At 42.9% G+C, this 25,799-nt stretch overlaps 1 protein-coding gene across 36 annotated transcripts in view; it reads left to right on the top strand.

Annotated features, from left to right (window-relative positions):
* ARVCF (ARVCF delta catenin family member) overlaps nt 1-25,799 on the top strand; it is a 249,299-nt gene that overhangs the window by 204,953 nt on the left and 18,547 nt on the right. For all 36 annotated transcript variants that reach the window (XM_085592675.1, XM_085592682.1, XM_085592674.1 and 33 more), the window contains 2 exons: nt 1,697-1,768; nt 25,433-25,560. In XM_085592675.1, coding sequence (XP_085448801.1) covers nt 1,697-1,768; nt 25,433-25,560 — 200 coding nt within the window. The remainder of the gene's footprint in view (nt 1-1,696; nt 1,769-25,432; nt 25,561-25,799) is intronic.

The raw sequence follows: 25,799 nt of genomic DNA, 5'->3' as shown, positions 1-25,799 counted from the left end.
GTGCAAAGTCTGTTGGTGATGTACAGCACTTCTTTCTGGTATTTGATTCCCCAAGCAATGTGTTGCTCCTTTCACAGAGCAAAAAACTGATGGAAGGCTGTGAAGTGCCACTGATTCCTGTCCCTTCCTTTAGAAAAGGAGTGTTGTGGTACCTGGCTGCATGACCTTTTGGCTGCTTAGATGGGCTTTTACATACTTCAGTTAAAAAAATTCAGATCAGCAGAACTTCTAGGTGCTTGCTTTGTTTTGCAGAACAGTTGAAGCTGGCTGGTATTCGGTGTTGGCATTTCAAAATAAAAGGGTGTGATTCTATCCTCTCCCAAAGAAAGGGAGAGGATGGAATACTACCTTGAAGGGGGGGGGTACCCTCATAATGTTATTCCTAAATATTCATAATGGTATTTAAAAGCTCTAATTCTTCTCTGTACAGTAGTGAGTATTTTTATCCTTTTTTCAAGAGGAAAGGTAGAGTGACCCATTGAATTTACTGTGCATGTATCCAACCCCCTGCAGTAGTAAGGCAGGGACTGGCCTTTCCCATCTCGTGACCTGTTGACAGACAGGACTCAGACTAATCTCTCCATTACATTTTCAAGGACCATTTTTCTGTTTGCTTTTAAGCAGTCTGACTGGTGGAGCTTCCAGCCCTTTCTGTAAAGCCTCCATTAACAGCCTGGTAGTCCCTGTGCAGAAGCCACTTCTGCCAGCTCAAATTGCATTGCCTAAATTCATCCCATTGCACCTGCCTTCCCTGCTCTGGAGGGAGAGGGACTAAATAACTTGATTTTTATCCCCTCAAAATAATTTTGGAAAGCTAAATTGTACACTGCTGTCCTCAGAAGCCATGCAGATTCTTGCACTGCCTTCCAAATACCTCTCCCTGCTGCCAGTATTCCTCTGATGGCAAGGTTCCTGCTTATCCCACAGCATCCATGTGGGCTCACCCAAGGCAGTGTGTGTCCTTGGGGGCATGGAAACGAACCCTTCCCTCCCCCTGTGTTTACATAACCTTGAATTCTCGACCTAACTAAAAGTGCTGGTTTTGTTCTGTTGTTTGTAAAGATTGTATAAATTAAAGCTGATGTAATAGTTTGACACTGTTTCTTAGCAAAAGTATGGAATTATTTCCATTAGCTTCTAATAAATAGCAAAAATGACACTTTGTCAATTGAAGGGCGATTCAAGGTTAAGTTGTTAGCTGCTGTCTGTACAATATATTAAATCTAGGTCTTCCTGCCTGGTTGTTGAATTGAGAATAGAGGCTGCAAAGCAAAGCTGTTGTTTTTTGCTCTGCTGCTGAGTTTTTGCTTGAGCTAAGCTTCAGGTCAAGATTCCTCTGTGAAAACAACAAGTAAACACTGGGCTTCTGAGGGAGGGGCACAGTTTTGCCAAGAAGGGAAATGGCACAATTTTCCAAGGTTTAAAGCACTCCTAAGGCTCTCTGGAACACTAGTGCTAAGGATGTTTGAAGATCAACCTGAAAGCAGCATGGGTGTTTGTCCCCAAGTTTGCTCATGCTGAAACCACAGCTGTGCAGCTGGACTGTGAGTCAGACACACACATCTAGGGATTTATATCACAACTGTGATTTATATTCTGGTCTGTATCTTCTCCCATCTTGTAGATGCACATGACAGTAACTTACCTGTCAGTATAATGACAATCTTCTCCATCTGTTGTCTTCTTTTTCACACAGGAAAGAAGAACGGAGATTTGGACAGGAATTTTGATACACTTGATTTGCCTAAGCGGTCTGAAGCAGCAAAAGGTAATGCTAATGTTTGTGCTTTTGGAAATAATGAGTAGATTGGGAGCTGGAGGCTCTTAAAAGGGACTTGAGACATGAGCATATCAGGCTGATCTTCCTTTTGTAGCCAGTTAATTGAGATAACGGATATATCTGTGCATGCTGTTACCTAGTGTTGAATACTAGATATGAATTGTTATCTGAGACTGCTGAATTGCTGGAGTCTCGTAGAAGCCTGTCTGATTTGGTGTTAAGAGATTGTAACTCCAGAGAGGCGTGAGTACAGGCCCTCCTTCTCTACAGCTCCACCTGCACCACACCTGACTGTAAGGAGTTCTGAAATGCTCTCGGTGAGGGTGCTTGGCACTAACCCTTTCTCTTCCCTGGCATCTGCCATTCTTCAGTGTTGTTTGGAATTGGGTAACAGCAGGGATTGGAGATTTTTGCCTTTACTGATAGTGTGTCTTCCCCTGAGCACTGTATTCTTCCCTGTCTGTAGTGAGTGGTACATGGAGTTTTTCAAAATATGGGAAATTCTTCTGCATTGTGCTTTTGTACTTCAGTTCTGGCAGAGGTGGAATCTTTCACAATCTGCATTCCCATCTTGCATGCATGGTACTTTTTTAAATTGGAGATTAGGAGGTGATTTGGGATTTTGTCAGAATTCTTAGAGCATTGGATGGCGTTTTGAGACTTGCAGGGGTTTTGATTTGAAGTGTGTGCAATGTCTCTGCAAAGATCCAGCCATTGTCATGGCAACTGCTGCTGTGCCACCCTGTCAGCCTCACCTTAATGAGCTCTGAATACCCAGAACTACCTCAGTATTCCTCAGAAGAAAAATTTTCAACTCTTCCCACATCACGTAGAGAATTTTGGAGAGCATAAAGAGACAATCCGACTTGGTGGAGAGATCAATGGATTTGGGATAACTGAATTACACTCTGTTGGTGACCTTGGTCTAGTCCACTTATTTGTGCTTCAGTTTCCTTGCTGTTAACTGAGAGAGGCCATGTCTGAGATCCTTAGAGATGTGCTGGTAGTCAGTAATGGTATAATAATTATACATAGTGCTGCACTCAAATTCACAGTGAAACTCTGATTGATGATATGCAAACTAATCCTAAGATGTAGATGAATCTAATCTATTTACAGACACCCTTTATAGTGGATGCAGTTTCTAGTCTCATGTCTAAACACTGATTTTCATTTGGTGCATTATTGCACAAGATCTTCTGTATCTTGTGAAATAATGCAAGATACTAATGAACCTCTCAGAAGGTGCAGTGCCATCCTGTTTGGAGAGCTGCAGGATACTTCTAACCAGCCTTCATCAGGCTGGGAGCTGGTAACAGTGCAGAGTGAGGAGACACCTTTAGGATGCAGGAAAAGAAAGGAATGCAAAATACAGTAAAGGCTTCAGTGTTTGCATTCCTTTCTAAATGCGATTGGAATGTCAGTTCCACTAGAGGGAAAAGATGGAAATTGAGAATTTCTGCAAGGAAATGTATCTTGCACAGCTTTCTTTAAAATAAGATTAAAAGCTTTCATGTGGCTCTGTTAATGGTAGAAGTGATGTGCAGATCTGATGGGAGATGGATCTGTCTTTCAGCTTACACAGCTTGTTAACATATTCAATTGCTAGAAATCTCACACTCTTGAAGAGGTTGTTTGATAATTTTGAGATACCCCCATTTAATCAAAGTCAAATAGATTACATATCTCATGATAGATAAGGTCAGGAGATTAATCCCACAGCATTTTGAAAGAAGCACTTTGACATGGAAAAGGGCATATTTTAAAAGTGACTGTTGACTTGTGTGCTAAGAATTAAAAAAAAAAAAAAAAGACATTGATGCATTTTTGTTCACTTTTTTGCTGGTAGTTTCCTGCCAGGCATCTCATTTACTTGAGAATTTTTGGATAGTAAAGGTTCTAACAAGGTTGCTTGAACTTTAAATTGTTCACTGAAATAAAAAAAATAAAATTGCTGTTTTAAAACCCTTAAGAACTCTGGTCAGATCTCTTCTATAGAGTATAATTGACTCTGATGAGATCAGCTCTCAGCTGAGGCAGAACCTCGTTACCAAGATGGAAAAGTCATGCAAGTTTTAATGATCAAAAGCACTCAGATTGAGTGACATGATGAAGTGCTATTTCAAAAATCAACAATTATAGATTAATCTCTTTCATGTATTATTAAAGCCATTTTAACGTGAGTTTTCAGCTGGAATCTTTGTGAGCAAGTGAAACTGCAGTAATAAGACTTGTTCATTCAATGCAGCAAATGAACATTGTGGTAGTTAACAAATACTGGGATGTAGTGTTGTACAGTCAACATCCATGGAGCTTATCTGGTGTGTCTAAAGTTGTGATTTCAAGAACTTGACATCATGATTTCCCTTTGAGATACTCCTAGGTATGACCACTGAGCTTAATTGAGAACATGCTTGTGATCACTTGAAAAAAACATGGGCTAGTAGCAGCAGACTACTCCAGACCTATTTTCTATAAGTTCTGGAAACTTCATTTTGACTCCAAATTACTTTATTGGCAGGAATCTCTGCCTATCCTGCACCTAAACATCATAAAACCAGAAAATTCTGTTGACTGTGGCTGGGGACTGGCTAGTGTCTGTGCAGGGTGCAGAGGTTTCTCAGTCCTTCAGAACATCTCTCCTGCTGTACAGCATCTTAGGAGCATCCTCATATCCTGAACAATCCAAAGGGTCCTGTGAGTTGGAACCTAGTTTAAATGCTAGTATTTCAGTTTCTTCCCCCTGGAATTTGTTCCGGTGAGGAATGAATGAAGGAAGGCAGTTTCTTTTTCAGAGTGATGAACCAGAGTCTCTTCCTGGTGACTCCTGGTTTTTTAATGGGAATCAGGTTTTGCTGCAGCACATCATTTGAGCAGCCCTGAAACCATTTTTAAGCCTTTAATAATTTTATGTGCTAGGCATTCTGGCAGGGGAAAGCTTCTCGTTCAGGGTTATCATCTGTGGTAAACTGGATAATGTCAGACAGGACAACTTGCAGTGCTTTCAGAAGCTGTCTCATCTGATATTAAAAAATTAATGTATATGCCCTGGCAGTGTCCAGAGTACTCCTGTCCTCATGAGGAAAGATTGTGAAAGAGAAGCTTCTTGTTTCCTCTTTATTGAAAGGAGCATATTTTTTTTTTCCTGCCAGTCAGAGAGAGAATAAATTTTGGGGGAAAGTGATACAAGCTTGCATAGAGAAAGTAACAGCGCTGACAAGAAATTATGAATGCTGTCCTCAGAACCTTGCTAAATTTAGGACTTTCAAAAATTGCTGCTTCTGGTGGAAGGGGGGAAAGTCTTACTAAAATCCCTTCCCCAGTCTAAAGTAGGTCAGTGATAGTGGTGCTGGCTGCCTCCTCTGCAGCGTGTTCCCTTCTGCACTACCACAGTGCTGATTTCTCCTGTGTACGCATTAAATACGTAGCATAGTACAACTCCTGTGCTTTTTTCACAGAGTCCTTAACTTCTGAGCAGGAAGAGTGGCAGGAGGCTCAGGCACTGGGGAAACATGAAGATTAATCATATCTGTGCAGGGGAAGGCAGTGTGTCAGATGGCTTTACCTCTGCAATAAGGTTTTCTGAACTGAATCAGAATTGATGAGTGTCAGCCCCCCAAATACGTTACAGGGGTTGTAACTTTTATCCCCCTGTGTGAAGGTGTTGGACTGTCCACCTCTGTTCCTCAGTGCTGGAGTATGGGAGGAGAAAGCCCAGAAGAGCAGAACAGTTGTTTTTTTTCTTTTTTTTTTATGTGGAATCAGCATTAGGTTATTCCTAATTAAATCCAGACCTCTGTGCTGTCTGCTTTAAGCAAATCTCGTGGCTTGTTGTTTATGTGTGCGTATGTCTGAGGGCAGAACAGTAGCTGCCCTGTGGAGCTTTGGGTGTTGAAGTTCAGCTCTCATTTCAGTTTATCTCATTAGGGAGTTGAAAATCTTCAGCCATAACAAGTCATGCAGATAGATTTCAGCCTGGTGGATAAGCTAGCTCATTTTCTCCTTGAAAGCAGTTATTAGGCTGCTTACTAATTTCTCTTTTCCTTTTTGATTACTTAAGTTTAATTCCATTTTAATGGGAATAAATTTAAGAGATGGTTGTGCTGAAATACTGAACTAGTGTTAAAAATGCTTGTAATTGAAGAAGTCTATTTTGTTGCAGTGGGGACATCAAAGACAAGCTGAATTTATCTGAAAGCTCAGCTTTGTGTGTACACTTACCCTGGTCAGCAGCCTATGTAGGCAGGGAATGAGATTTTGGATGAACTTGTCAGCAGGTGAATTTCTTCTTCTCCATTATCTGAATTTCTCAGTCTCTTTCCATGTAGCCTCATGCTGATGATAGATTTTCTATTCCAGAAGGCAAGTGTTTAAATTCCCTTATAAATCTTTGTATTACTGCTCCAGGAAATTAGACTTCCTGGCACTGTCAGGGTAATGACTTTAACTTGGTAGATTACAAAAGTGCCAGCAATTTGTCTTCAGCTAAAGGCAACATGTAGTAGAAGGAGGGAGAAACTTCACTTTACTCTGGCTTTAGTTTGTAATTAAGATTGGCTGCAGTTCGCATTTCACTGCTGTTTTAATTTGCTTTCTTTAAATCTTGACAAGTTGACTCAAGCACTCACCTGCCCTTTCCAGCTCCCTTCCATCATTAATTTTGATTGTTGTGTTGTGAATAAGTGAGTAGAGCTGATTGATTAATGGCACCATCCACACCCCTCCTGTGCCTACTGCTGGAAATTCAGGGACTGGGAAGCTCTCCTCTGTGAGAGCAAGTAACATGTTCCTGTATTAACATCTTTTGAGCATTTCATGCACATTATTGAGAATTCTGATCAGAATTATTAAGTATGTCTTATTTCTGTTGTTTTCCTAAGCCGAGAGTTCATTTTAGTCCCATGTGTTTTTCATAATTTACAAAGCAGTGAAAGGTTTCTCATCTGTCTTCCAGTGCTTCGAGTCAGAGAAAATTTATTGCTTTGAATCAGAAAATTCCCATATGGAACCTGCACTTGCCAAACTTTCTCTAATCTGGTACCTTTAAATTCACGTTCTTTTTGCCTATATTTTCAAGGAATTCAGAGCAGGCACCTGTGGATTTTTCCTTTCTTGTGTACACAGTCTTACATAGCTGACTGCTGATAGTTCTGGAATCCTCTGCCTTTTTTGTCATAATCTTCTCTGATTCCTATGTTCAGTATTCTTACTTGTTCAGAGCTGGTGGACACATGCATGAATTGCTTCCTGGCCTGCTGAGCTGTGCTCTACAGGTGAAAACTTTTGTGTGATCCTTATCCATCTGTTAAATTTAAATATGTAGAACATAAATTTTAAGTTTATAAAGTTGAAACTGAAAGCTTTGAAAAATCATATCTGGGGGATGCTGTTGGAATGTGAATTGGAGGTCCAGGGGTACTGTTATGTCTCTGTCGCTAATTCTTTTCACTTGGTAATGCAGTTCTATCCCACAATATTCTTTTTTAGAGACTGTAAGGAAAAAAATACTTCTCTGGAAGAAATACTAAATGATACGACTGAAACCTGGTACAGTAACTGTACAGCAGTGCTGCTGAGACTCACAGCTCTGCTGTGTGGAGTTCAGTTGTTCCACAAAATCATACAAGAGGAATTTGAGACGGTTACAGGACCAGCTCTGGTGCTGTCTGTCTGCTCAGGAATGTGAAGAACAGTTCTGGCTTTGCGTCCTGGTAATTGCTGCCGTGTTTGTCAAACCGCTGCTCTGGCTTCAGAGAACACACTGACATCGCAGCCCTGAGCTGTGCTTTGCAGTCCCTTGCTTCATCCATAGGGACATCCAGGCAAAAACTGTGTTTACAGATAAGAAAGGCTAGATTCCTGGCAGGGGTGAAATGGCATCTGTGGAACAGAAAAGCTCTTGCAGCTGACTAAGGGAAAGCGCAGTGTTTGTGTGAGTAAACTAGGATGTGAATGGCCCAGGTGAGAGATTGTGTCAGGAAGATTTGAGTTGGGGACTTGAAATAGTTCTGCTACATGGAGGATATAGAACCAAGGTAAACTGGAGAAGAAATTGTGTTAGTGCTATTTAAATGCCACTAAGACCTCCCCATCCCCAGCATGGACACTTCATAGTGTGAATGTCTTTCTGGTTTAGGTCATGAAGCTTTGAAGTTTAAGCTGAGGAATCAGTGGGAAACAACTGCTGAGACAGGGAGGCAAGAGGAGCAATTGTAATGATACAAGAATTCCTTTCAGCTCTGTATTTATAGAAGCTGAAACTCTTTGTGAAGTCATAAGGTGTTGGTTCCTGTCCATCTCTCTTTGGCTCAGCTATAATTTGTTTGCCTATAGAACTCCTGATTTTTCCTTTGTCTTCTATTACTGTCTTAACAGCTAGAGGTCACATACAACATGAGTTAAGACGACTGATTTGTTTCTGAATAATTTCAGACTTTTCCTTCTGAATGAGAAAAAACTGGCTCCCTTCTAAGATACTTCGGTTATCTTGGAAATAGTGAATCAACATCAAAAGCTATTCCTCTTCTTCATCCTTCTTTTGCATTCTCAAATGTTTAGTCTCCCTTAGCACATGAAGGGGAAAAGCTGAAAGTTGGAGGCAAGATTCTCCCTCCCCACCTTAGGTTCTTTGACCTGTGGCTCTCATGGGACTCTAAAAAGACTCCAGTAGTCAGCTTCCAGCTCCATTTTGCCCAAGGTTGACACCCAGGGATATAGATCTACTATAATAACTAGCAGTATCTTCAGAAGACAGGAATCCCAGGTGGTAAATTCCTTTTACAGCTTGATGTGAGTTTGTGGCCAACTTAAGTGCACAGAAAATGAGATTTAGGCATCTCAAACAGGAAGAGCCTATATATACTTGCATAATAAAGTAGCCTATAAAAAACTAAACAGCAGGAGCTCCACTAGAGCACATGGTAATTAAAGCAGCTAATAAGGAGATGGAGTGATCTGGAGCTTCAGCTAAAGACAACTGGAAGGAGAAGAGTCTGATTTTCCCAGTCCAGCATTGCTACTGACTTTCTAAGTGGCCTCAGGCAAGTTAATAGCATCCAGTTGCTGGGCTTGTGGTGAACCTGTTAATGACAAGCCTGCTGTTTCCACTGCCTTCACTAGAAGAATCACTTCACCAAAATAATAGCTGGATAATTACCTTCACTAACATAATTATTGTTTTCACTGCTACTGTGATAACCAATGCAAATGGAGCGTATGTGGTATATTTGTAAAAACAGCAAAATTCTGGTGAAGTATGCTGTATCCCAACTGTTGCTAGCAGTACAGGGATAAAAAAATAAAATAAAACTATAATTTCAGTTAAAGGTGGATGGTAGAGGTTTCCCCTGATGAGATACTGTGGGAATGGTCTGAGACCTTCGTGTTGTAGAGAGAATTTTGCAAATACATAATACTGTGAATTGTTTTGTGCTCTCAATATGCATATTGCACTTAGTGTGTTTTTTTATTGAGAAGTTCAACTGCATTATTTATGATGCTTTGTATAGAAAAGTATATACATAAACCAGTACATAACTGGAAACCTTGGTAAGTTTTACTGCCCATCTGCATTTACTTTGGTTATAGGAGTGTGTGCTCTCTGGCTGTGCAGCATCTTAACTCTTCAACCACTGCTTGAATTTTCATGTCATCTCCACTTGGCTAATATTTCTGATGAAGAATAGTTAATATTGGAAAGCTATAGTTGCCATCATATGTTTTAATTTTCACAGCTTTTCCTGTACTGTTTTCCCTGCTGAGAATGCCAAATTCTCTTCTCTCCCCACATTTTAGGTTGTGTGTATGGTTTTGCATGTCCCATTTAGCATTTCTATTCTACAAGCAATTCTAATTGTTACTCTAAAATAGAGTGCTTGTTATTACAGAGCATAGCTCATTATACAGATGCTGCACCAGGACTGTTTATAAAATGAGAATGTGCCAAGAAAGCCTGCCAGGAATAAAAGCAGGAGTTGATGGGAAGGTGCTTATCCTTCATAACTGTAGCTGCCTCAGTCTTGGGGGTCAGTCACTGCAGTGAAAGACTCACTCCATGCACCGATCCATCACTGTTGCATTATGTCAGCTTTTGCCATGCCACTTACTTTCAGTTAAGAAACAATAACAATGAAATCTCCACGTTCCCCCCTTCCCTTTTAGCATAAGCATAAAAAATGAATCGATCCTTTGAAGAGGGGTGCAAATCTGAAAGTTGTCCTGGCCAGTATCGCCAGGAAGCTCAGGGAAGAGGAACTCAGCTTCTGTCAGAATTGAGAGATGAAATTTCATGTCAAAATCAATTGCACAAAGTTACGGTTGTCTCTGGTGTCCATCAAAAGTACCGCAGCAAAGTTGTGCTGACGAAGCTGCTTGACAAGTTAAGAGAACTGCAGAAAGTTTCAGAACAGCTGAAGCAGAAAAATGGTGTAATGTTGATTTAAATCCCTCTCCAGATTTCCAGAAGTAGTGTGAGCAGAAGCAAAGAAGGTAGTTACAGGTGAGTGTTCTGAAAGCTGTGCTTTAGGGGTAGCCGGAATGTGGATTTCTGAGAGCCCCAGGAGACTCGGTGCTTTCAGAACTCGGCACTAGGCAGACATCACTCGAGTCTCACTGAAAGCATCTGTCCCATCTGGTATCCTTCTGCCCAAAGACACAGAGGCTAATGCCACATAATTGGGCATTGGAGCAGGCTCCTCAGAAAGGTTTTGAAGGTTCTTTAATTCATGAAGGATTACAAGACCTGACTGGACAAAAGCATGATAGCTTGGTCTAATTTTGGCATTGAGCCTGCTTTGAGCAGCAAGCTGGCCCAGTTCACCTCTCATGTTCCCTTTCAGCCTAGTTGCTCTGTGTGACTCTCATTAACTGATTAGAGAGTCAGACAGGAAAAGTATGTCTACATAAAACCAGCACATTTTTCCAAAACAATCCTCTACAACTGGTGAATTAGGTGACTCAGATGAGGAGAGTGAGAAAGTCCATTTGCCCACAGAACCTGAGAAAGGAGCATATATACAAAATTGAGTGTATCGGGTTGCAGCTCAAGATATGGCTTGTTTCAAATAAAATATTTTTTAACATATATACTGGTGCCAGCACAATAAACCATGGACTCATCAGAACACTTGATAATCAGCCTTTGAGGGTCTGTTTAGAACAGCTAATGATGGGGGAGAGAAAGGGGAATGAAAATCAGATAGTTGTGCGATTCTGAACTAATTGCAAATTGTGGTACTAGAGATCAGGCAAGGAGACCTTCCTTACAATGCAGCCAAGACAAGGAGGTACATGCACTTTTTCCACTTTTGCTTGAACAGTATTATAGTTAATGGAGAGCTTTAATCACAGAGTTAATTTGGAAATTAAAACAAACTGGAATGTCAAATAACCTGGGCATTTTAAATTGCAGAAGCCACTGATGCTCATTAGTTGGGCTGAACCTGCTGTTGTGTTTTGCAGAAGGGCAAAAAAAGAGAATCAAAAAATTAAGACTTCTGGTTTTGCAGCATTAATTTCCATTGAGTGTACCTGCACAGCTGCTGCAACCCTATTATCTGACTCATTACTTTGTAAACCACTGTGAGATATCTTGAATGTGAAAGCTGCTATGTAAAGCCATATTTATTTCTGTAACCCCAAGTGCTCTGCACAGGCTTAAAAGCTGCCCCCCTTTTCCACCATGACAGGGGAATTACAGGACTTAATGTGCCATATACCTCTAACTGTGGATTGAAGAAAAATGACCTTGAACTGAGAGGGAGGCATTTTACATAGTAAAGCAGTCACTTAAATTTACCTGTCAGCTAGAGGTGGGGGGAACCTTACCTCTGCATGGTTTAGAAAGCAATGTCAATCCAGCTGCTGGTTGCTCTGAACCCACTGAGAGCTTGATTGCTGACCCAGGCATTTCCAGATGATCAGTGAGAATGTTGATCAGTATGTGGTAGAAAGGAGAGCATTTTTATTTCGGTCTCACAGACCATTAGTTTCAGCCCTGAATTTTCAACGTCTTGATCACAGGGAAAATTGGAAGTCTGTAATAGCGTGAAATGTTACTTGTACAGGAATAGATCCTGGTTCAGGCAGATCTGGAAGGAGGCAATGTGGAGAGCATCCTTGCACCTCGTGCCCAGTTCATTTTTGTTTTGCACACCTTGCCATCTATTTACTAAAAATCCTGTTGCTTTTGTCAGAGATGTCTAGAGCAACTTTGTGGTGTTTTTTACCAGTAACCTCAGTAAAGAGTAAGTACCAGCACACTGGGACAGTCCACTTGAGCAGGCCAGCTCTAGATAAAAGCAAGACTGAACTCATGTGGGGAGGGAAAGAGGGTACCACTGCTGAAGTGAGTTGTTCAGTCAGAGGACATTTCAGTGGCACAGCTGGGAACAGAGATGAGATTTCCTGATTATTAAAGCAGTATCTTCCTACCTTGCTCATGCTAGCAAGCCCACTCCATCTAGAGATGTCAGTTCTTCTTGTCCCTCTCTTACAAAGCCAGGAGGAACATTTAATCTAATGACTTTTGTTTTGAGACTTCAAAATCACAACCAGCAGATCTGTAATCACGATGGAGCATATAATTGCATCTTATCCTGCTGAGAGCTTAAAAATAATGAGCAAGAAAAACATCTCCAAAGACTCATTCAGAGTGTGAGGGGGGCAAAAGGACAGTCTAGAGAAAGGATCTGCCTTACCTGGAGTGTCCCCAGTGACCTTTAAACACTCAGGAGATTGGAAGTTTACGTTCCTTGCAGATGCAGGTTTCCCTCTTCCCTTTTGGGGCTACTTTTCACATTGAGTAATAAAACTAGAGCACACAAGGCAATCTGCAGATGTGTGAGAGAAGAGAGAAGTGGGAAGAAAGACTGAGGTGTTGTGATCTTGGCAGTGTGTTCAGAATTTCTCAAGGAATGAGAAACTGGGGGTGTCAAGAGCATGAGACCTAATCCCATTTATTCAATTATATGAGCGCTGCTCCTGGGAGAGTATTTCAGGTTAGTGATAGTGTCCAAAATGTAAGACTTGGGGAATGCATGTGTGACTTGGATTTGGGCAGTTCTGCAAGGTTTTGCTTAATAGCTGAATTCTAACAAGCATGTCCCTTCCAAATCTAACATCTCTGTTTGCTGAAAACACTGCTGAGGTTAAACGCGTGGACAGTAAACTGCATTGGCAGTTTTGTGGGTGGCTGGATCCTACTTTCCCTAAAACACTGAAAATTTTCTGCCTGTAGTTTCACTGAAGTTTGAAGACCTATTTCTAGATCAAGCTCTGGACTCATATGGTCCATGAAAATCCATCAGGGCATTCATAACATTGCCTTACATGGAGAAATGGGTATAGGGCCTAACATGATGGAAATTTCTATACTCCTGGGGAAGTATCTCTCCTTATTTACATTTATACTGACCTTTTCAGAGTTTTCTATAGGCATGAACAACCTCCACAGTAAATGTCAGCTTCTGCTTAGAATCTTTTACATGGGTAATTTTAAGCTCAATTTTTAATTGCATAATATTATCATAAGAAAGCTGCATTGAAATTGAACACTGCTAGACAAAGTGGCTGCTGGGTTGGGATCTTTTCACTGTTTTAAAGGTGATGAAGTGGTTTCAAAGAAGCTGTCAGAGTTGCTTTGTGGTAGTGGCTGCTCTGGCTTTGTTGTAGAAGTTCTCATGATTTTTTGCTGCTTTATGAGTGCAGGGCACTGCTGTAGGGTGGTGAATATTGGGCAGGCTGCAGTTTGATGCTGTGTAATGTTCCCCTTTTCCTCTTGAAAAATGTCGCTGTGTTCCCTCTGTTCATTGCAGCAAAGTATCTCATTCGTTGCTACACACTAGGGTCCCAGTCTCTTTCTTTTTAATTTACAAATAGATTTATTTGTGATTGTGTTTTGTGTTTAGCCAGCTAAGGCTTCAGGAAGCTACTTCTCTCCAGATCATGTTGTTACCTCACATTTTAAAGTCCAGCTTTTAAAGTTTTACAGCAAGATCTGTGTTTCCAGGAAATCTATTATTCTGAAGGCAGAGCTGGTTTTGTGTCAGTTCTGCCTGTGATTATCCAATATTTGGGCAGTGCACTGAACAGCAGGTGGGTTTACATTTAATAGAAACTTCCCTGGTTTTCCAGAAAGCTGCAGAGGATGGTTGGCAGGAAGAGTGAGACTACCTGTTCATTTAGTATTTTGATCTGGTATGTTCCAGTGTGTCCCAGTTTAAATGAGGGAGGAGCAGCAGCATCTTCTCTTGTCTCTCATCATCTGTAATTCCTGCCTGGATACAGTGCTTTGAGGATGAGTGCAGAATCTCTGTTCTTTGAAGCATTAATGTTTCTAGCTTACACTGAAATCCATGAGAATTAAGTATCCAAATATGGTACCTTTAAAAAACTAGGCTGCGAGGTCCATTTTTTTATTAGAGAAGTTAAGGAAAACCTTTTGTGCTGCTTCCACTCTAGCCTGACATTCATTTGACATTGAAAACATCAAATTCTTTTTCTTGGATGCTTGGGAGATACTTGCCTGACAGCAGCACAGTGACTGTAATTGAGACAGATTAGAGGCACTGGGCTGCCTTTGGGTGCATGTGGCAGCTTTCATGAAACAGAGAGAGGAATTGGAACACACTTTTGAGTTTGGAAGCTGGAGCAGGAACTAATTAGCAATTTCAGGACACAAACAGGATTGGAGAAAGTGTTTGGGTTGGCATACAATAAATTATTTATTAACGTGGGGGAGTCTTTCCATATGTCAGTTGCTTACAAAGTGCTTATAAAGGCAGGATTGCAGGACTTTGCATTTAATGAACCAAACAGGCTTCGGTCCCAGTGATTAGGAACCACCGACCTTTCATTTTTGCAGGCTGAGACTGGACCTGGTAGCCTCTGCTCAGCTTGGATTCTGCTAAGCTTCCCCCAGAAAAGATTAGTTGTTTATATCCAAATATTTCTTTCTTACTAGGATGTATTTTGAGATGTTTGATGTTTCTCTGAGGGTATATCCACTGGAGAATAGAAAAATTTATTCTGCCTTATTTGAGGAATTCAAGCTTTGGAGTTCTGCGGCCCTTCACTGCCTTAAGCAGACAGTCCTCTAACCAGCAGCTGAAATGATATGAATAACCAAATACCTGTGTAATGGCTTATGACCATTTATGAAACTTTATATAAAAGTCATGATGAGCAGTGGAAGTATAAGAGGACTCGGTGAAGCATGAGTAACCCAGAAAGAAGCTTTCACTTTGGCTTCTAAGCATATTTGATTGTGCATTAGCTCTGGAAGATTTGGGGTTTTTTCTTGATGTTGTTTTTCCCTTGGCACTGAAGATAAAACCCAGACGTGCTGTGAAGGGGAGAATCTGACAGGTGCCAGCCTGAGTGGAAATGCTGCCAGTCTATCCTTGCCTGTCGCAGCTCCAGCTCTGATCCACCCAAGTGCTTGTCAGGACCCTGTGGGCTTTCAAACCCAAGCAGGAGCTCCCTCAGTAGCAGGAATGTTTTGAAGCACAGTCAGTGGAAGCCCCTTAAGTACCACATCTGACAGAGTAATCTGTTTCTGTAAATTCCTGAGTAATGGGGGATGTGGGTTTGCCTTGCGGGTTGGTTTTGGTGCCATCAGCCCAGTGTGTAACAGCACAGAAGGGCTGACCACAGAACGTGCTGTGGGTCCTCCCACACCTCGGCTCCCCACAGACCTGGTGGAAGCAGCATCTGTGGAGGTCTGGAGGAGTGTGGCTGCTGTGTGCAGGCACAGCACCCTGAGCCCAGCCTGGCTCCAGGACTGCAGCCACCCCTTCCCTTGGCTGCCGGCTCTGCGGAGCCTCCTCCCACCTCTGCGCTCCAGGTGCTGCTTCCACATGGTGCTGGACCCACAGCTCTGCCCTGCAGAGCCTCTCCCCCACTCCACAGCCCCTCACCAGCTTTGGGCTACTGGGCTTCTGTGACTGGTCTCTCATAGGGGAGGGGAGGGCACTTGGTGGGACCATACCTGGCCTCATGGTCTAGCATGTTTCATACACCGTCTTGAAGACAGGAAAGAAGATACTTAGAGATCTGCAGAGGTAAAAAAGCTGTTTTCTTACCTGTTTTCTGTTTGTTTTCTACCTTTCTTGCATACCTCAGTACTGAATGTCAGAGGGCATGTAGATATTTCAGCTAAATCTGCATTACCATGTAGTGTTTTTATTTTTTCATGCAGCTGTCTGCTGGAGTGTTTCTTCCCTTTGCTATGCTTCTTTACTTGCTGGCATTTTATGACAGAAATTTTACAAAGCTGTTCAGTATCTCAACAGTTCTAAATAAAGTCAGAATCTTTTTAATAAAATAAATATGTTTAGGTGGCATCTGGAGCCAAGGACTAAAGCACGACTCCTTTTGCAGTAAGTTTTTCTCTGCAGACAGGTTTCTACTGAGCTGGGAGGAAGCTAAAAGCTCATTAGCCTCCCAGAGTAAGAGCAGCTGATTGGCATCTGGAACTGCAAAGCTGAGTTTTACAGGGGCTTGAGGCCAAAAAAGGGCAATTTGGAACACATGATCCTTGGTTAAACACACACTGAAGACCAGAGGAAAGAAAATGGTAGGCTCAGGCAGCCACAAGGTAAAGGAAGGAATCCCTTAACAGTGCTGTTGATTTTCAGTGATGACTCTAGTTCTGAGACATTTTCCTGTTACGACGCTCTTGGACTTGTTGATAAGGTAGTAACAGCAATACATTGTATTTTACTACTAGACATAGCTGTGGTGTAATTTTTTTTTAAATGGGTTTCCTTCAGAGAATTACTCTGTATCTCTCTGTTTAATAAACACATTTTATACACTAAGCTCAAACCTGCTGATGGTTGGGCTAGACAATTAGGCACCTGCACTAGTAATGGCAGTGAAAAGAGTCTCTTCAGCTGCACCACATGGCAGCTGTGATCAGAAAGCTGTGTTGTGCTTTCAAAGCTGTAGGTGAAGGTTGTTTTTGTCTGCATTTGGTTGTTTCAGTTCAAGGAAAAGTCCCAGAAAACACACATGTTCTGGCATGAATATGTGAATGCACAGTTGAAAAAACACATTTGCTTAATATGGAAAGTAATAATTTTCTTCATGTTCCCAATCTTCATTAGCTTTGCCAGCCATCTTTTTATTTATTTTGTTCTTTTGGGAAAGCTTAGCTAAATGGAAAAGGTTTGCAGTATGCTCTAAAAAGCAGTGGATTCAAGCTGTACCAAGGCAGAGAGTAAGCATGTTCAGGCCTAGAGATTCCCCTTAGGAAGGAAGGGCCACTTCCCACCTGCGTGTACCCAGATGAGGCATTCTGTAGTGACACCTCGTTACTGCATCTTTCCAGAGCTGCAGTTAGGAAGTGATCCTGGGCAATGTTACGGGTTTGGATTATTGTGGCATCCCCACATATTTTTGTCTGGAGTTTGCAGCTCTGAGATCAGTAAGGTGACAGTTCCTGAGCCTCTCCACATTTTCTGCTGGTGTCACTGACCCAGGCACCAGGAGCCAGATAAGGCAGGCAGGCTGGGCAGTGTTATCCTTTCTGGAGAGGATTGTGCAGTCCTTGGAATTGCTTTCACTGGCTAAAAAGGAGGAGTGACAACAAAGAGCTGTTTGGTGACACGAGCAAGGAGACACCCCTCCGGGCATGTGGGCAGTCACCAAGCACTGCCATCTGGGTCCTTTCAGAAAGGAGAAAGAAAACCAGTCAGTCATGTAATTCTGGACCCTCGAAGAGACAGGAGCAGACATATCAGAAGCACCCATGGCCAGTAGGAACAGCAGCAGCACTGAGATCTAAAAGAATAAGCATGGGTGTTTGACCTTGTCACTGTTGTTCAAATATTCCTGTGATGTAGCAGACAGCATCTGGAAATTCAGGTTTTCCCTCCCAGGGAAACATAACGTGATCAATGACATGCTTGATATTGATCCTGTATGCATGGGCTGGGTTGGTGTCTGTTCAAGAAGTCCCCAGTGCAGTGCACATCATCACGGTGCCCAGCTCCTTTCGGTGTCAGCTGTCAGACATGTGAGCCCAGCCAGGAAGCTTCAGGAAGGAGCTTCCCTGAAGGGAGCAGGCAGGATTGCTCACATCTAGGAGCACTGCTGCTCCCTTGGCATATTGATCTGCTGTCAGTGAGATCACCAGCCTGATAACCATAATCAGTCTTTTGTTTTAAAACACTCTAGTGTTTGAGGCAAGAGTAGGGGCAACCAGTAAGAGAGACTCCTCTAGACACAGCCTTTCTCCAGGCCAGAGAGTGTTCATCCCTAGCTCAGAGCCCCGGGTGTGCCTGAGCTGCCAGAAATTCCATACCCCAGCACAGCTGGCAGTGTCACACTGTGAAACCCTGCAGAGCTGGCAGACCTTTGATGCAAATTAGTTTCGTACTCACTCACGTATGTGAGCCAGGATTTTGAACCAAGTCCCACTTTGAGATGTTGCAGTGGCGATGCAGGGCCTGGGCTGCATTCTGGAGGCTTGCAAACACCATGGTAAGCTGGTGGTGGGAAAAGAGGAGCTCCTCCTTCCAAATAGTTTGCATTTCGTATGTAGCTCACAGCCCGGAGACTCCAGTGCTTGCTTGCTCTGTGTGCAAGAGAGAGGAAAAAAATTTTATATAATGTTTGATTTTTAAATACAAACTGCATTTCAAAACAGGTTTGCTTTTGGAATAATATGATTGTCCTGTTCTCTTTAAAAGAAACTGCATTCAGTTATCACTGTGCAGTAAATAAAAATAACTTTGAATTAGAGAAGCTGGTGTGAGAGCAAGTGTTAATATTTCATGTACTGTATTGAGAGTCCCCAAGGTCAGAGGCAAGTCTTCTGGGACTGAGGTAAAGGAAGCTATTTACATGAACTCCCTTGTAATCGTGTGGCCAAAGGGTTTAACATTAACTCCAATCCAAAGCATTGTTGCTTGTAACAATGGTGTTTCTCAAAAGCAGACAAAAAACCATTGCCAAAGGTGACCTAGAAATGCTTAAATGTGCTGCAGTTCACCCACGTGTCTCCTCTCCCTGCAGGAGCAGACCTTTGCAGCTCTCCCATCCCTGCACCAGCCTGGCTGCTGGGGATTCCCTGTGCTTTGGTGACAGCCCCGTGGGACAGAGCAATCCCCTTTGGAACTGGTAGCTTGGGTAGTGCTCCAGTTATCTGCAGCACTAGTAATGGCAAAGCTGCTACTGGCAGCTTCGAGATTCTTATTAAGTATTGGTCCTCCAGAGCCTTTGCCACTGATTAGTGAGGAGAAAAGGCTGTTAATGGAACATCTCCAGTTGCCAGGAGACTCAGCTGCACATGTTTGGAAAAAGACTTTGTCTTGGGCAGTGTGTCAAATGCTGTTGGGAGAAATGGTGCTTGCAGGTCCTTTGGAAAGAGAAAACTGCATTAGCTCTAAAATGTGTGGTCACAGAAAACAGAAGTGCTAGAACTCATACAAGGTCAAAGTGGGTTGTGTTTGATTGAGACACCTCTTTGTTGAATTGCATATTTGGATATGAAGTGGGATGTAACCCACCTTGTACAATCACTCTCTAAAAAGGTACTTTGATGACAGCTTGTGGAGCTTGGGAAATGTAAAGAATAATAGAAATAGCAAAAGACAGTTTGCTTTCCCAGGCAACCTTTCTTTTTCTTGCATTGCCTTGCCCTCCAACATTTCCTTTCCAGTCTGCCTTTCTGTTTTCCCTGCAGTCACCCTAGCTCCCTGTGTTGTTTTTTGCATACCTCACTCTTGGTAGTGCTGGTAACATTCCTGTTACATCCTTTGGGCTGGGGATTTGTTTGCTTCCCTTTTGGAGTAGTGTGCCTGTGCTATTGTTATTGTGGGAGATGTGATAAGCTGGGAAGAGTTTACATCATTTTAGAAAGGTCACACAGAAAACATATAGAAAACTCTTCTTAAACATTCCCTCAAGCCTGATTCGAGTCTCGTGTGTCCCACATTATTCTGGTTGTTCTTTTCAATACTGTTCAAAGGCTGTTCTGTCTGTCTTCAGAGCTGCTGCTCAGTGGTTGATGCTGCATTTGTGATTCAGTCTCTGCAGTAAGCTCAGTACCTGTCCTGACTTGTGCTGCACCTTGAAGTGAAAGCCACAGGGACTGTTCAGAACTTTCCACCCATTACTTCATTCGTTGCAGAGTTTGCTGTGCCTCTGCTGTGTGACACTCAGTATTCTGCATGTATCTGCATCGAGCTGCATTCTCGGGCAGTCATGCCAAGCGTTTGGCTCTGCTGGAGCTGGCTGCGTTCACGCTACTGCTAAGCCTTTCAATTAGAAGAATCTTGCAAGTTTATGTTGGCATTCAAGCTGCTCTGTGCTCTGGGTGCCGAAGCACAGCGTACAGATGGAAGGGAGCTGATGGGTCGGGTTTTTTAGGGATCTGATTACTGTTTTTACAAAAGTAACCAGCTGCCTCCCCCAGCCTTCTATGGGGCTTTTCGTGTAGTCTGCTGTAAAACCCCGCTGTGGGGTGAGGGGTTCCTGGAAGGGGAGAGTTGAACTGCAGGACTGATCTGCTGCTGAAATGTTCTGAAAACATTTTTGTAGCAAATACTTCTGAGCCCTGGTTTAGACCTTGCAGACAATGAGCTGCGCGGGCTGTGCTGGAGGTACCGGCCGGCTGTCAGCAGAGGGCAGGAGTCCAAGGGCTGCGGAGCTTCTCTTCCCTGCAGATTCTGAGTGGTCATTTCTTTTACTGTCATGACTGTTTACTCTCTTTTTTTTCTTTTTCCTTTTGTTTTTGGCTTTTGGCTGGTAGCCTCCTGGTTGCCGAGGGCGACGCTTTTTCACTGCGCAGCCTGTTTCCAGGTGACCTTGCGGAGGAGGTGCGGTGCGGGCTCCTCTCGCTCCATCTGCCGGCGCTGCGAGCGCAGCTCAGGCCGAGCGCAGCGGCCGCGGAGCGCCCGGGGCCGGCAGCCCGCGGGGCGGGCGTGCACCCGCTGCGGTAGCGGCAGCCCAAAAGGCGTCCAGGCGCTGCTGCAGCTTCCTTCTGCCGGGAAACAAAGGGGGAAATGGGTCTGCACACAGCAGGAGTGTGCTGTCAGAGTTCACTTCAGTGATTCCACGGACACACACACAGACACAGTTTAGGAGTCGCTCAGGTTTTTTTACAGTGTTACCAGCAGCCTTCCAGCTTCGTATGAAACTTGACAGTTGTTTTAAGCATCAGTCCAGAGGTTTCGTGTGGATAGAAGATTAAGCAGTGTATTTCTGCTCAGCAGCAGGAGATTCCTCATCAGTCCAGCATCCACATGTGTATAATTTCCCATGCCTGTGGTAGGAGAATAAATCCTAAATGGAATGGGTGGTGAAGGGGAATAGATTTGGCAGCCTTGTTCCAAAGAGAGTTGTCTGAATTTGGGATTAAGCGAGTGTATCAGAGATAGGCACCTGGTGCAGTATCTTATGTTATTGCCAGAATGTAGCTAAGTATAGGCACAGGATCAGTATTGCCAAGATGAAAGCAAATAGTTTTGTGGAGGACATAATCCAGGAGCTGCTGCATCATTCTCAGCACGGGGACTGAGGGCTGAAGGGATGGAGATGGCTAATCAGCCCCAGCTAATTCCTCAGGTGTTTTCCATTCAGGATTCAAATTGCTGTCCGTGCTGTCACTGTTCTGTGGGCAAATAATCTACTTGCCACATCCTGGTAATGTGAACTTCACACAGAACTAGTCCTGTTTGCCAATTCTGAGCAGATCTGCTGCAGAAAAGCTCATCTTCCTATTTCTTAGAAAGATGAGACTGCAGTGTGTTGGAGATGACTCTAATATGGAAGAGAGTCCTCTGTGACACATTCTTCTGGTTGTTAGCTGGGGGAATGCTTAAACACTGCAAAAGGTCTGATGCTCACAGTGACATGAGTGTCCAAGGCGTTTCTCTGGAAGCCAAAAACTAATACAGTGAACTTGTTTACTTTGCTTTCTGCAGTGAAAGAAGCAATAAATTACTTATCTTCATGCTTTTCCAGGTGGAAACAGTGTAGATTGCAACTCAGCACAAATCCATAACCAATGGAAAAATCTCATTTATTCCAGGAAGATTATCTTTTTAAGGGCAGTGCTAAATCTGGGCTATAATTAAAACAGCTTTTTAAAGAAAAAAGAAAAACAGTGGATGTTTTTATTGTTTGATGTATTCTCTATCACTAATGACCCTCTTTTCTCATTTCTTCTATCCATTTTTAAATGGGTGTAAGGAGTTAGCTGTATATTGCCTAAAAGTAGCATTACCTGAAAAAATAATTAAGATGATATTGAAATTAAGGAAATCAGTTTTGAAAAGAAGCAAGTGCTTAATGGAGGTGAGACCAGCTGTCCTTCCCAGGAACGTGCTTGAAGTGCTTCATGGAAAAATGTACAAGGCCTTCATGCAACACTGGAAGGAAATTCATAATAATTCAGACAAATTGCATCCTATAAATAGCAGAGCTGGATTCATTAGGACAGGAGGCAGATGGAGAAAATCTAAAACTTGTTTGTTTCTTTTTAAGGCACTATAATGCTTATGAAAAGTGTCAGCTTGCTGTCAGAGAGGGAAAACCCTCCAGTGTAGCAGCAACTTTCTCGTTATTAGTTTCTCATCCCTGCTAATGAGCAGCCTCCATGAGGGGAATTCTTGGCACTTGGCTTGAGAAACTGCTGCTGTTTTTCCCTGGCATACCCAGGCTGACCCAGAAGAGCTGCAGTGCTGGGAGAGAGCAGGGGAGGCAGGAGGGAGGACGGAGCTATGCATGGTGAGTAGCACTCGCTGGCTCTGGGTGAGACAGATGCCAGTAGGGCAGAGGCATAAATGTAGTTGAAAAGGGGAGGGTGTGGAGTGAGGTGGGAATCAGCCACCACCTGCAAAGGAGTTAGGCCCCCAAGCAGGAAGAGTACTGGTGGTTGCTAGAGAAAATGCTGTGCATTATTGAAGAGAGAAGGCGAAGGCATTTTTGAGATGCTCTTACAGTAGTAAGTAGGAAAAAGGAGATGCTTTCATGCATGGAGAGAGGTAATGACAGAGAGTGGGTGAGAGGTGCGTGACTGGAATGCAGCTGTGGCTACAGGAGGGGAGCAGAGGTGAGGGGGTTGGAGCCTCTCAGCATTCACACACAGCAAGGTGCTGAGGAAGGAAGTGTGTCCAGTCAAAAAAGGAACATACAGACTGACAGAAAGGGCACGTCACAGACTGCATTTAAATAACAGGACAGAGTAACAAGTGGGGTTATTTCCAAGTGTGCCAAAATTAAAACTGAGTACATCTAAACAGAAGACTGGCTGAACAATTGCATCCTGTTGAACCACAGGCAAGACTGAGCTCAGATATAGAAGCAGAAAATGTTCTGTATTAATATTATCTGTTAATGAACCTACCTTCATCTCTTCTGCTGATCTGATTTACATTTCAGCAAAGCTTCCTTAAAAGATAATCGTGTCAAAATTCCAGTAGACTATCCTAAGAGATTTTTAAGTATTAGTGTTCAGGAAAGGAACACCAGGCCCTTATCAGCAGTGTTTTTTCTTGAGAAGTTCTCCGGTTGCCAATTCACCTTGCGAAGTGGCAAGGGAAAAGGGTGATATGAAGGTCGTATTGGAGTCAGATAATCACAGACTTATTCAAGGAATGGAGAAAAGCTGTACAACTGTTCATGCTTCATGGCTTAAGTAATGACAGTTTTTCCTCAGCATTCAATACAGAGGGCAATGATCCCAGTGCAAGGGGAGAACACTCAAGAAGAGGGAAGTCAGTGGTATGGATTGGCAGGATGCCTTTGGGGGTTGCCATCTGTTGCAGCTTGCACATATCTGTAGGGTGTCATGTGTAGCAGGCAAGTGGTGGCATTAAAACGAGGCACAGACGTGGAGCAGGTTCAGTGTCCGGTCACTGGAGAAGGATCCGGGCGTGCTGGGGTGTACATGAGAAGCTGAGCATGGAAACTATGAACCAGTACATGGATCCTCATGGATCCTCATGCATAGATTGGATTTTTGGTATGGAACAAACCTTGGCTCATGGTTTTTGCTTGCTTTCAGTACCCGCTGTACAGGCAGGGGGTTAACACAGCTTGTGTTCATTGATAGTGTTATCAGTGTTACAGGGTTTAGAGGGCTGAGTTCTGAGATCTTGACTCAAAAAGCTGTACAGCCATATGAAGGATATGGAGAAATACTTTCATTTAAAATCAAGGCTTTTATTTCAGGAAACCTTTAGCAACATGGAAGGAAAAAAATGGATAGGACAGCATTGCTTGAAGTTGTCTAAAATATGATAATCTGTGATGTGTGTATGAGAGATGAGTGATTTTGAAGAGAAAGTGCTGAAGAGAGGAAGTGATTTGTGTTTGGAGGTTTCCTGTCTTACTAGTGGAAAACTTGCTTTGAATTATGCTATAATTCTAGGACAGCATCTTGTTGTGTGAAGAATATTCTTTTCATTTGTACAAATAATAAAAATAATTTTGCTCAAAACAAGCTTGAAATTGCTTCTTTGCCCAGGCTTCTTCACACCTTTATGCTTTCTTTGATGTCATGATTTTTTAGAAATCTTCTCCTAGGTAATACTTGCTGCATTACCTAATGCTTACTTACTGCAAACATCCCAAAGGCCACCAGACCAGCTACAATGACTGCAGAGGAGTCACGTTGACCAGAGCATGCTAGTCCTTGTGCACTAACTGAGGCAATTTACAGGTTTAGTTTTTTGTTCACATAACCTGAACAGCACTTTGATACAGTTTGTCTGGGCTGTCCTTTAAGCAGATGCTTGGCATACTCCGCCCTTATTGATGCAATGTGTCATGCTACACTTAGTGAAGGAAGATAGATAAAAATTGCTTCAAATTGTTCAGCAATTTGGAGTGATGGAGTTCTTGCCTAAGAGCCTTTTAAGATGGGTAGATGCATAAATCCTAATCCTGTGGATGAGGAAGTCGGGACACGATGGCACTGTCAGTTTTTCAGCATCACAAAAGGAAATCCTTGGCAGAGCTGGGAATAGCTCTCACTCCTGTCATGCTGAAACTGCACAGCTGATACAGTGACTCTGGGGATCTGCAGTGAACAGATGTGGCTGTCACAGTCTCCCAGTGTGGGACAATGCCAGCATATTTCTGTGCTGAATATTTGAACTAGAGTCAATGTTCCTGCTTGCCACTCAACACCTGGGGTTCTGGTCACTTTGGCATCCTGCCTCTTCCTTCCGTCCCCTAGGTGTGTGCAGGAATGGCTGACAGGGTGGTGTGGCTCACTCTGGCCCTGCTCTTTGTGTCTCTAAAAGTATTGAGAGAGATTTGAACAAGGACAGGAGTGCAAGGTGAATTTGCAGCCCAGTCTAGAGATGCAAAGCAATAATTGTTGCAGGCAAAAATTGTCTCTTGTCACCTTGTCATTACCTGCATGCTGTGCAGTTTACAGCATAGCACAGATTCCAGAAAGAATTGTTGACCTTAAGCAAAGTGACCTGCAACCCAGGTGAACATTTCTCTGCATGAGTTGCTGTCTCCACCATTTCCAACAACTGTGGATAGAATGTCTTGGACATGGCAGAAGCTCTTCTTTCTGTGTTGTCACAGCTTTCACTTGATTGTTCTCTTGTGTTATTAAATAGGGGTATGTGTTTATACATTGTGTTCTCTGCTTCTCTTACTTGTGTTCTCTTGCCCCACCTGCAGGCTTTGAATTACTGTACCAGCCAGATGTGGTCCGACTATACCTCTCCATCCTCACTGAAAGTCAGAACTTCAACACTCTTGAAGCTGCAGCAGGAGCTTTGCAGAACCTTAGTGCTGGCAACTGGACAGTGAGTGCAGTCTTCATTCTTTTTTGCTTCCTTTGTGCAAGGAAAGAATAAGAGCATGTCCCATTGTAGGTGCGCTGTTACTGTGTACATTTGTATCTCCTTTAAAAAGAAAGGAGGTGGGAATGTCAAGGAAATTATTTCCATTTGCTTGTTGGAGATGTTTTATGTCTTCTGGGCTGCTGATGTTTATGTAGTGGAACTATGCTCAGTGCCACCACTTCAGCCCTTAAGCATTGCTT

The sequence above is a fragment of the Lonchura striata genome, chromosome 15 (assembly GCF_050655825.1).
Source record: "Lonchura striata isolate lonStrDom1 chromosome 15, ASM5065582v1, whole genome shotgun sequence".
Taxonomy (NCBI): domain Eukaryota; kingdom Metazoa; phylum Chordata; class Aves; order Passeriformes; family Estrildidae; genus Lonchura; species Lonchura striata.
The sequence above is the reverse complement of the archived record's forward strand: the minus strand, read 5'-3'. Positions and strand labels throughout refer to the sequence as shown.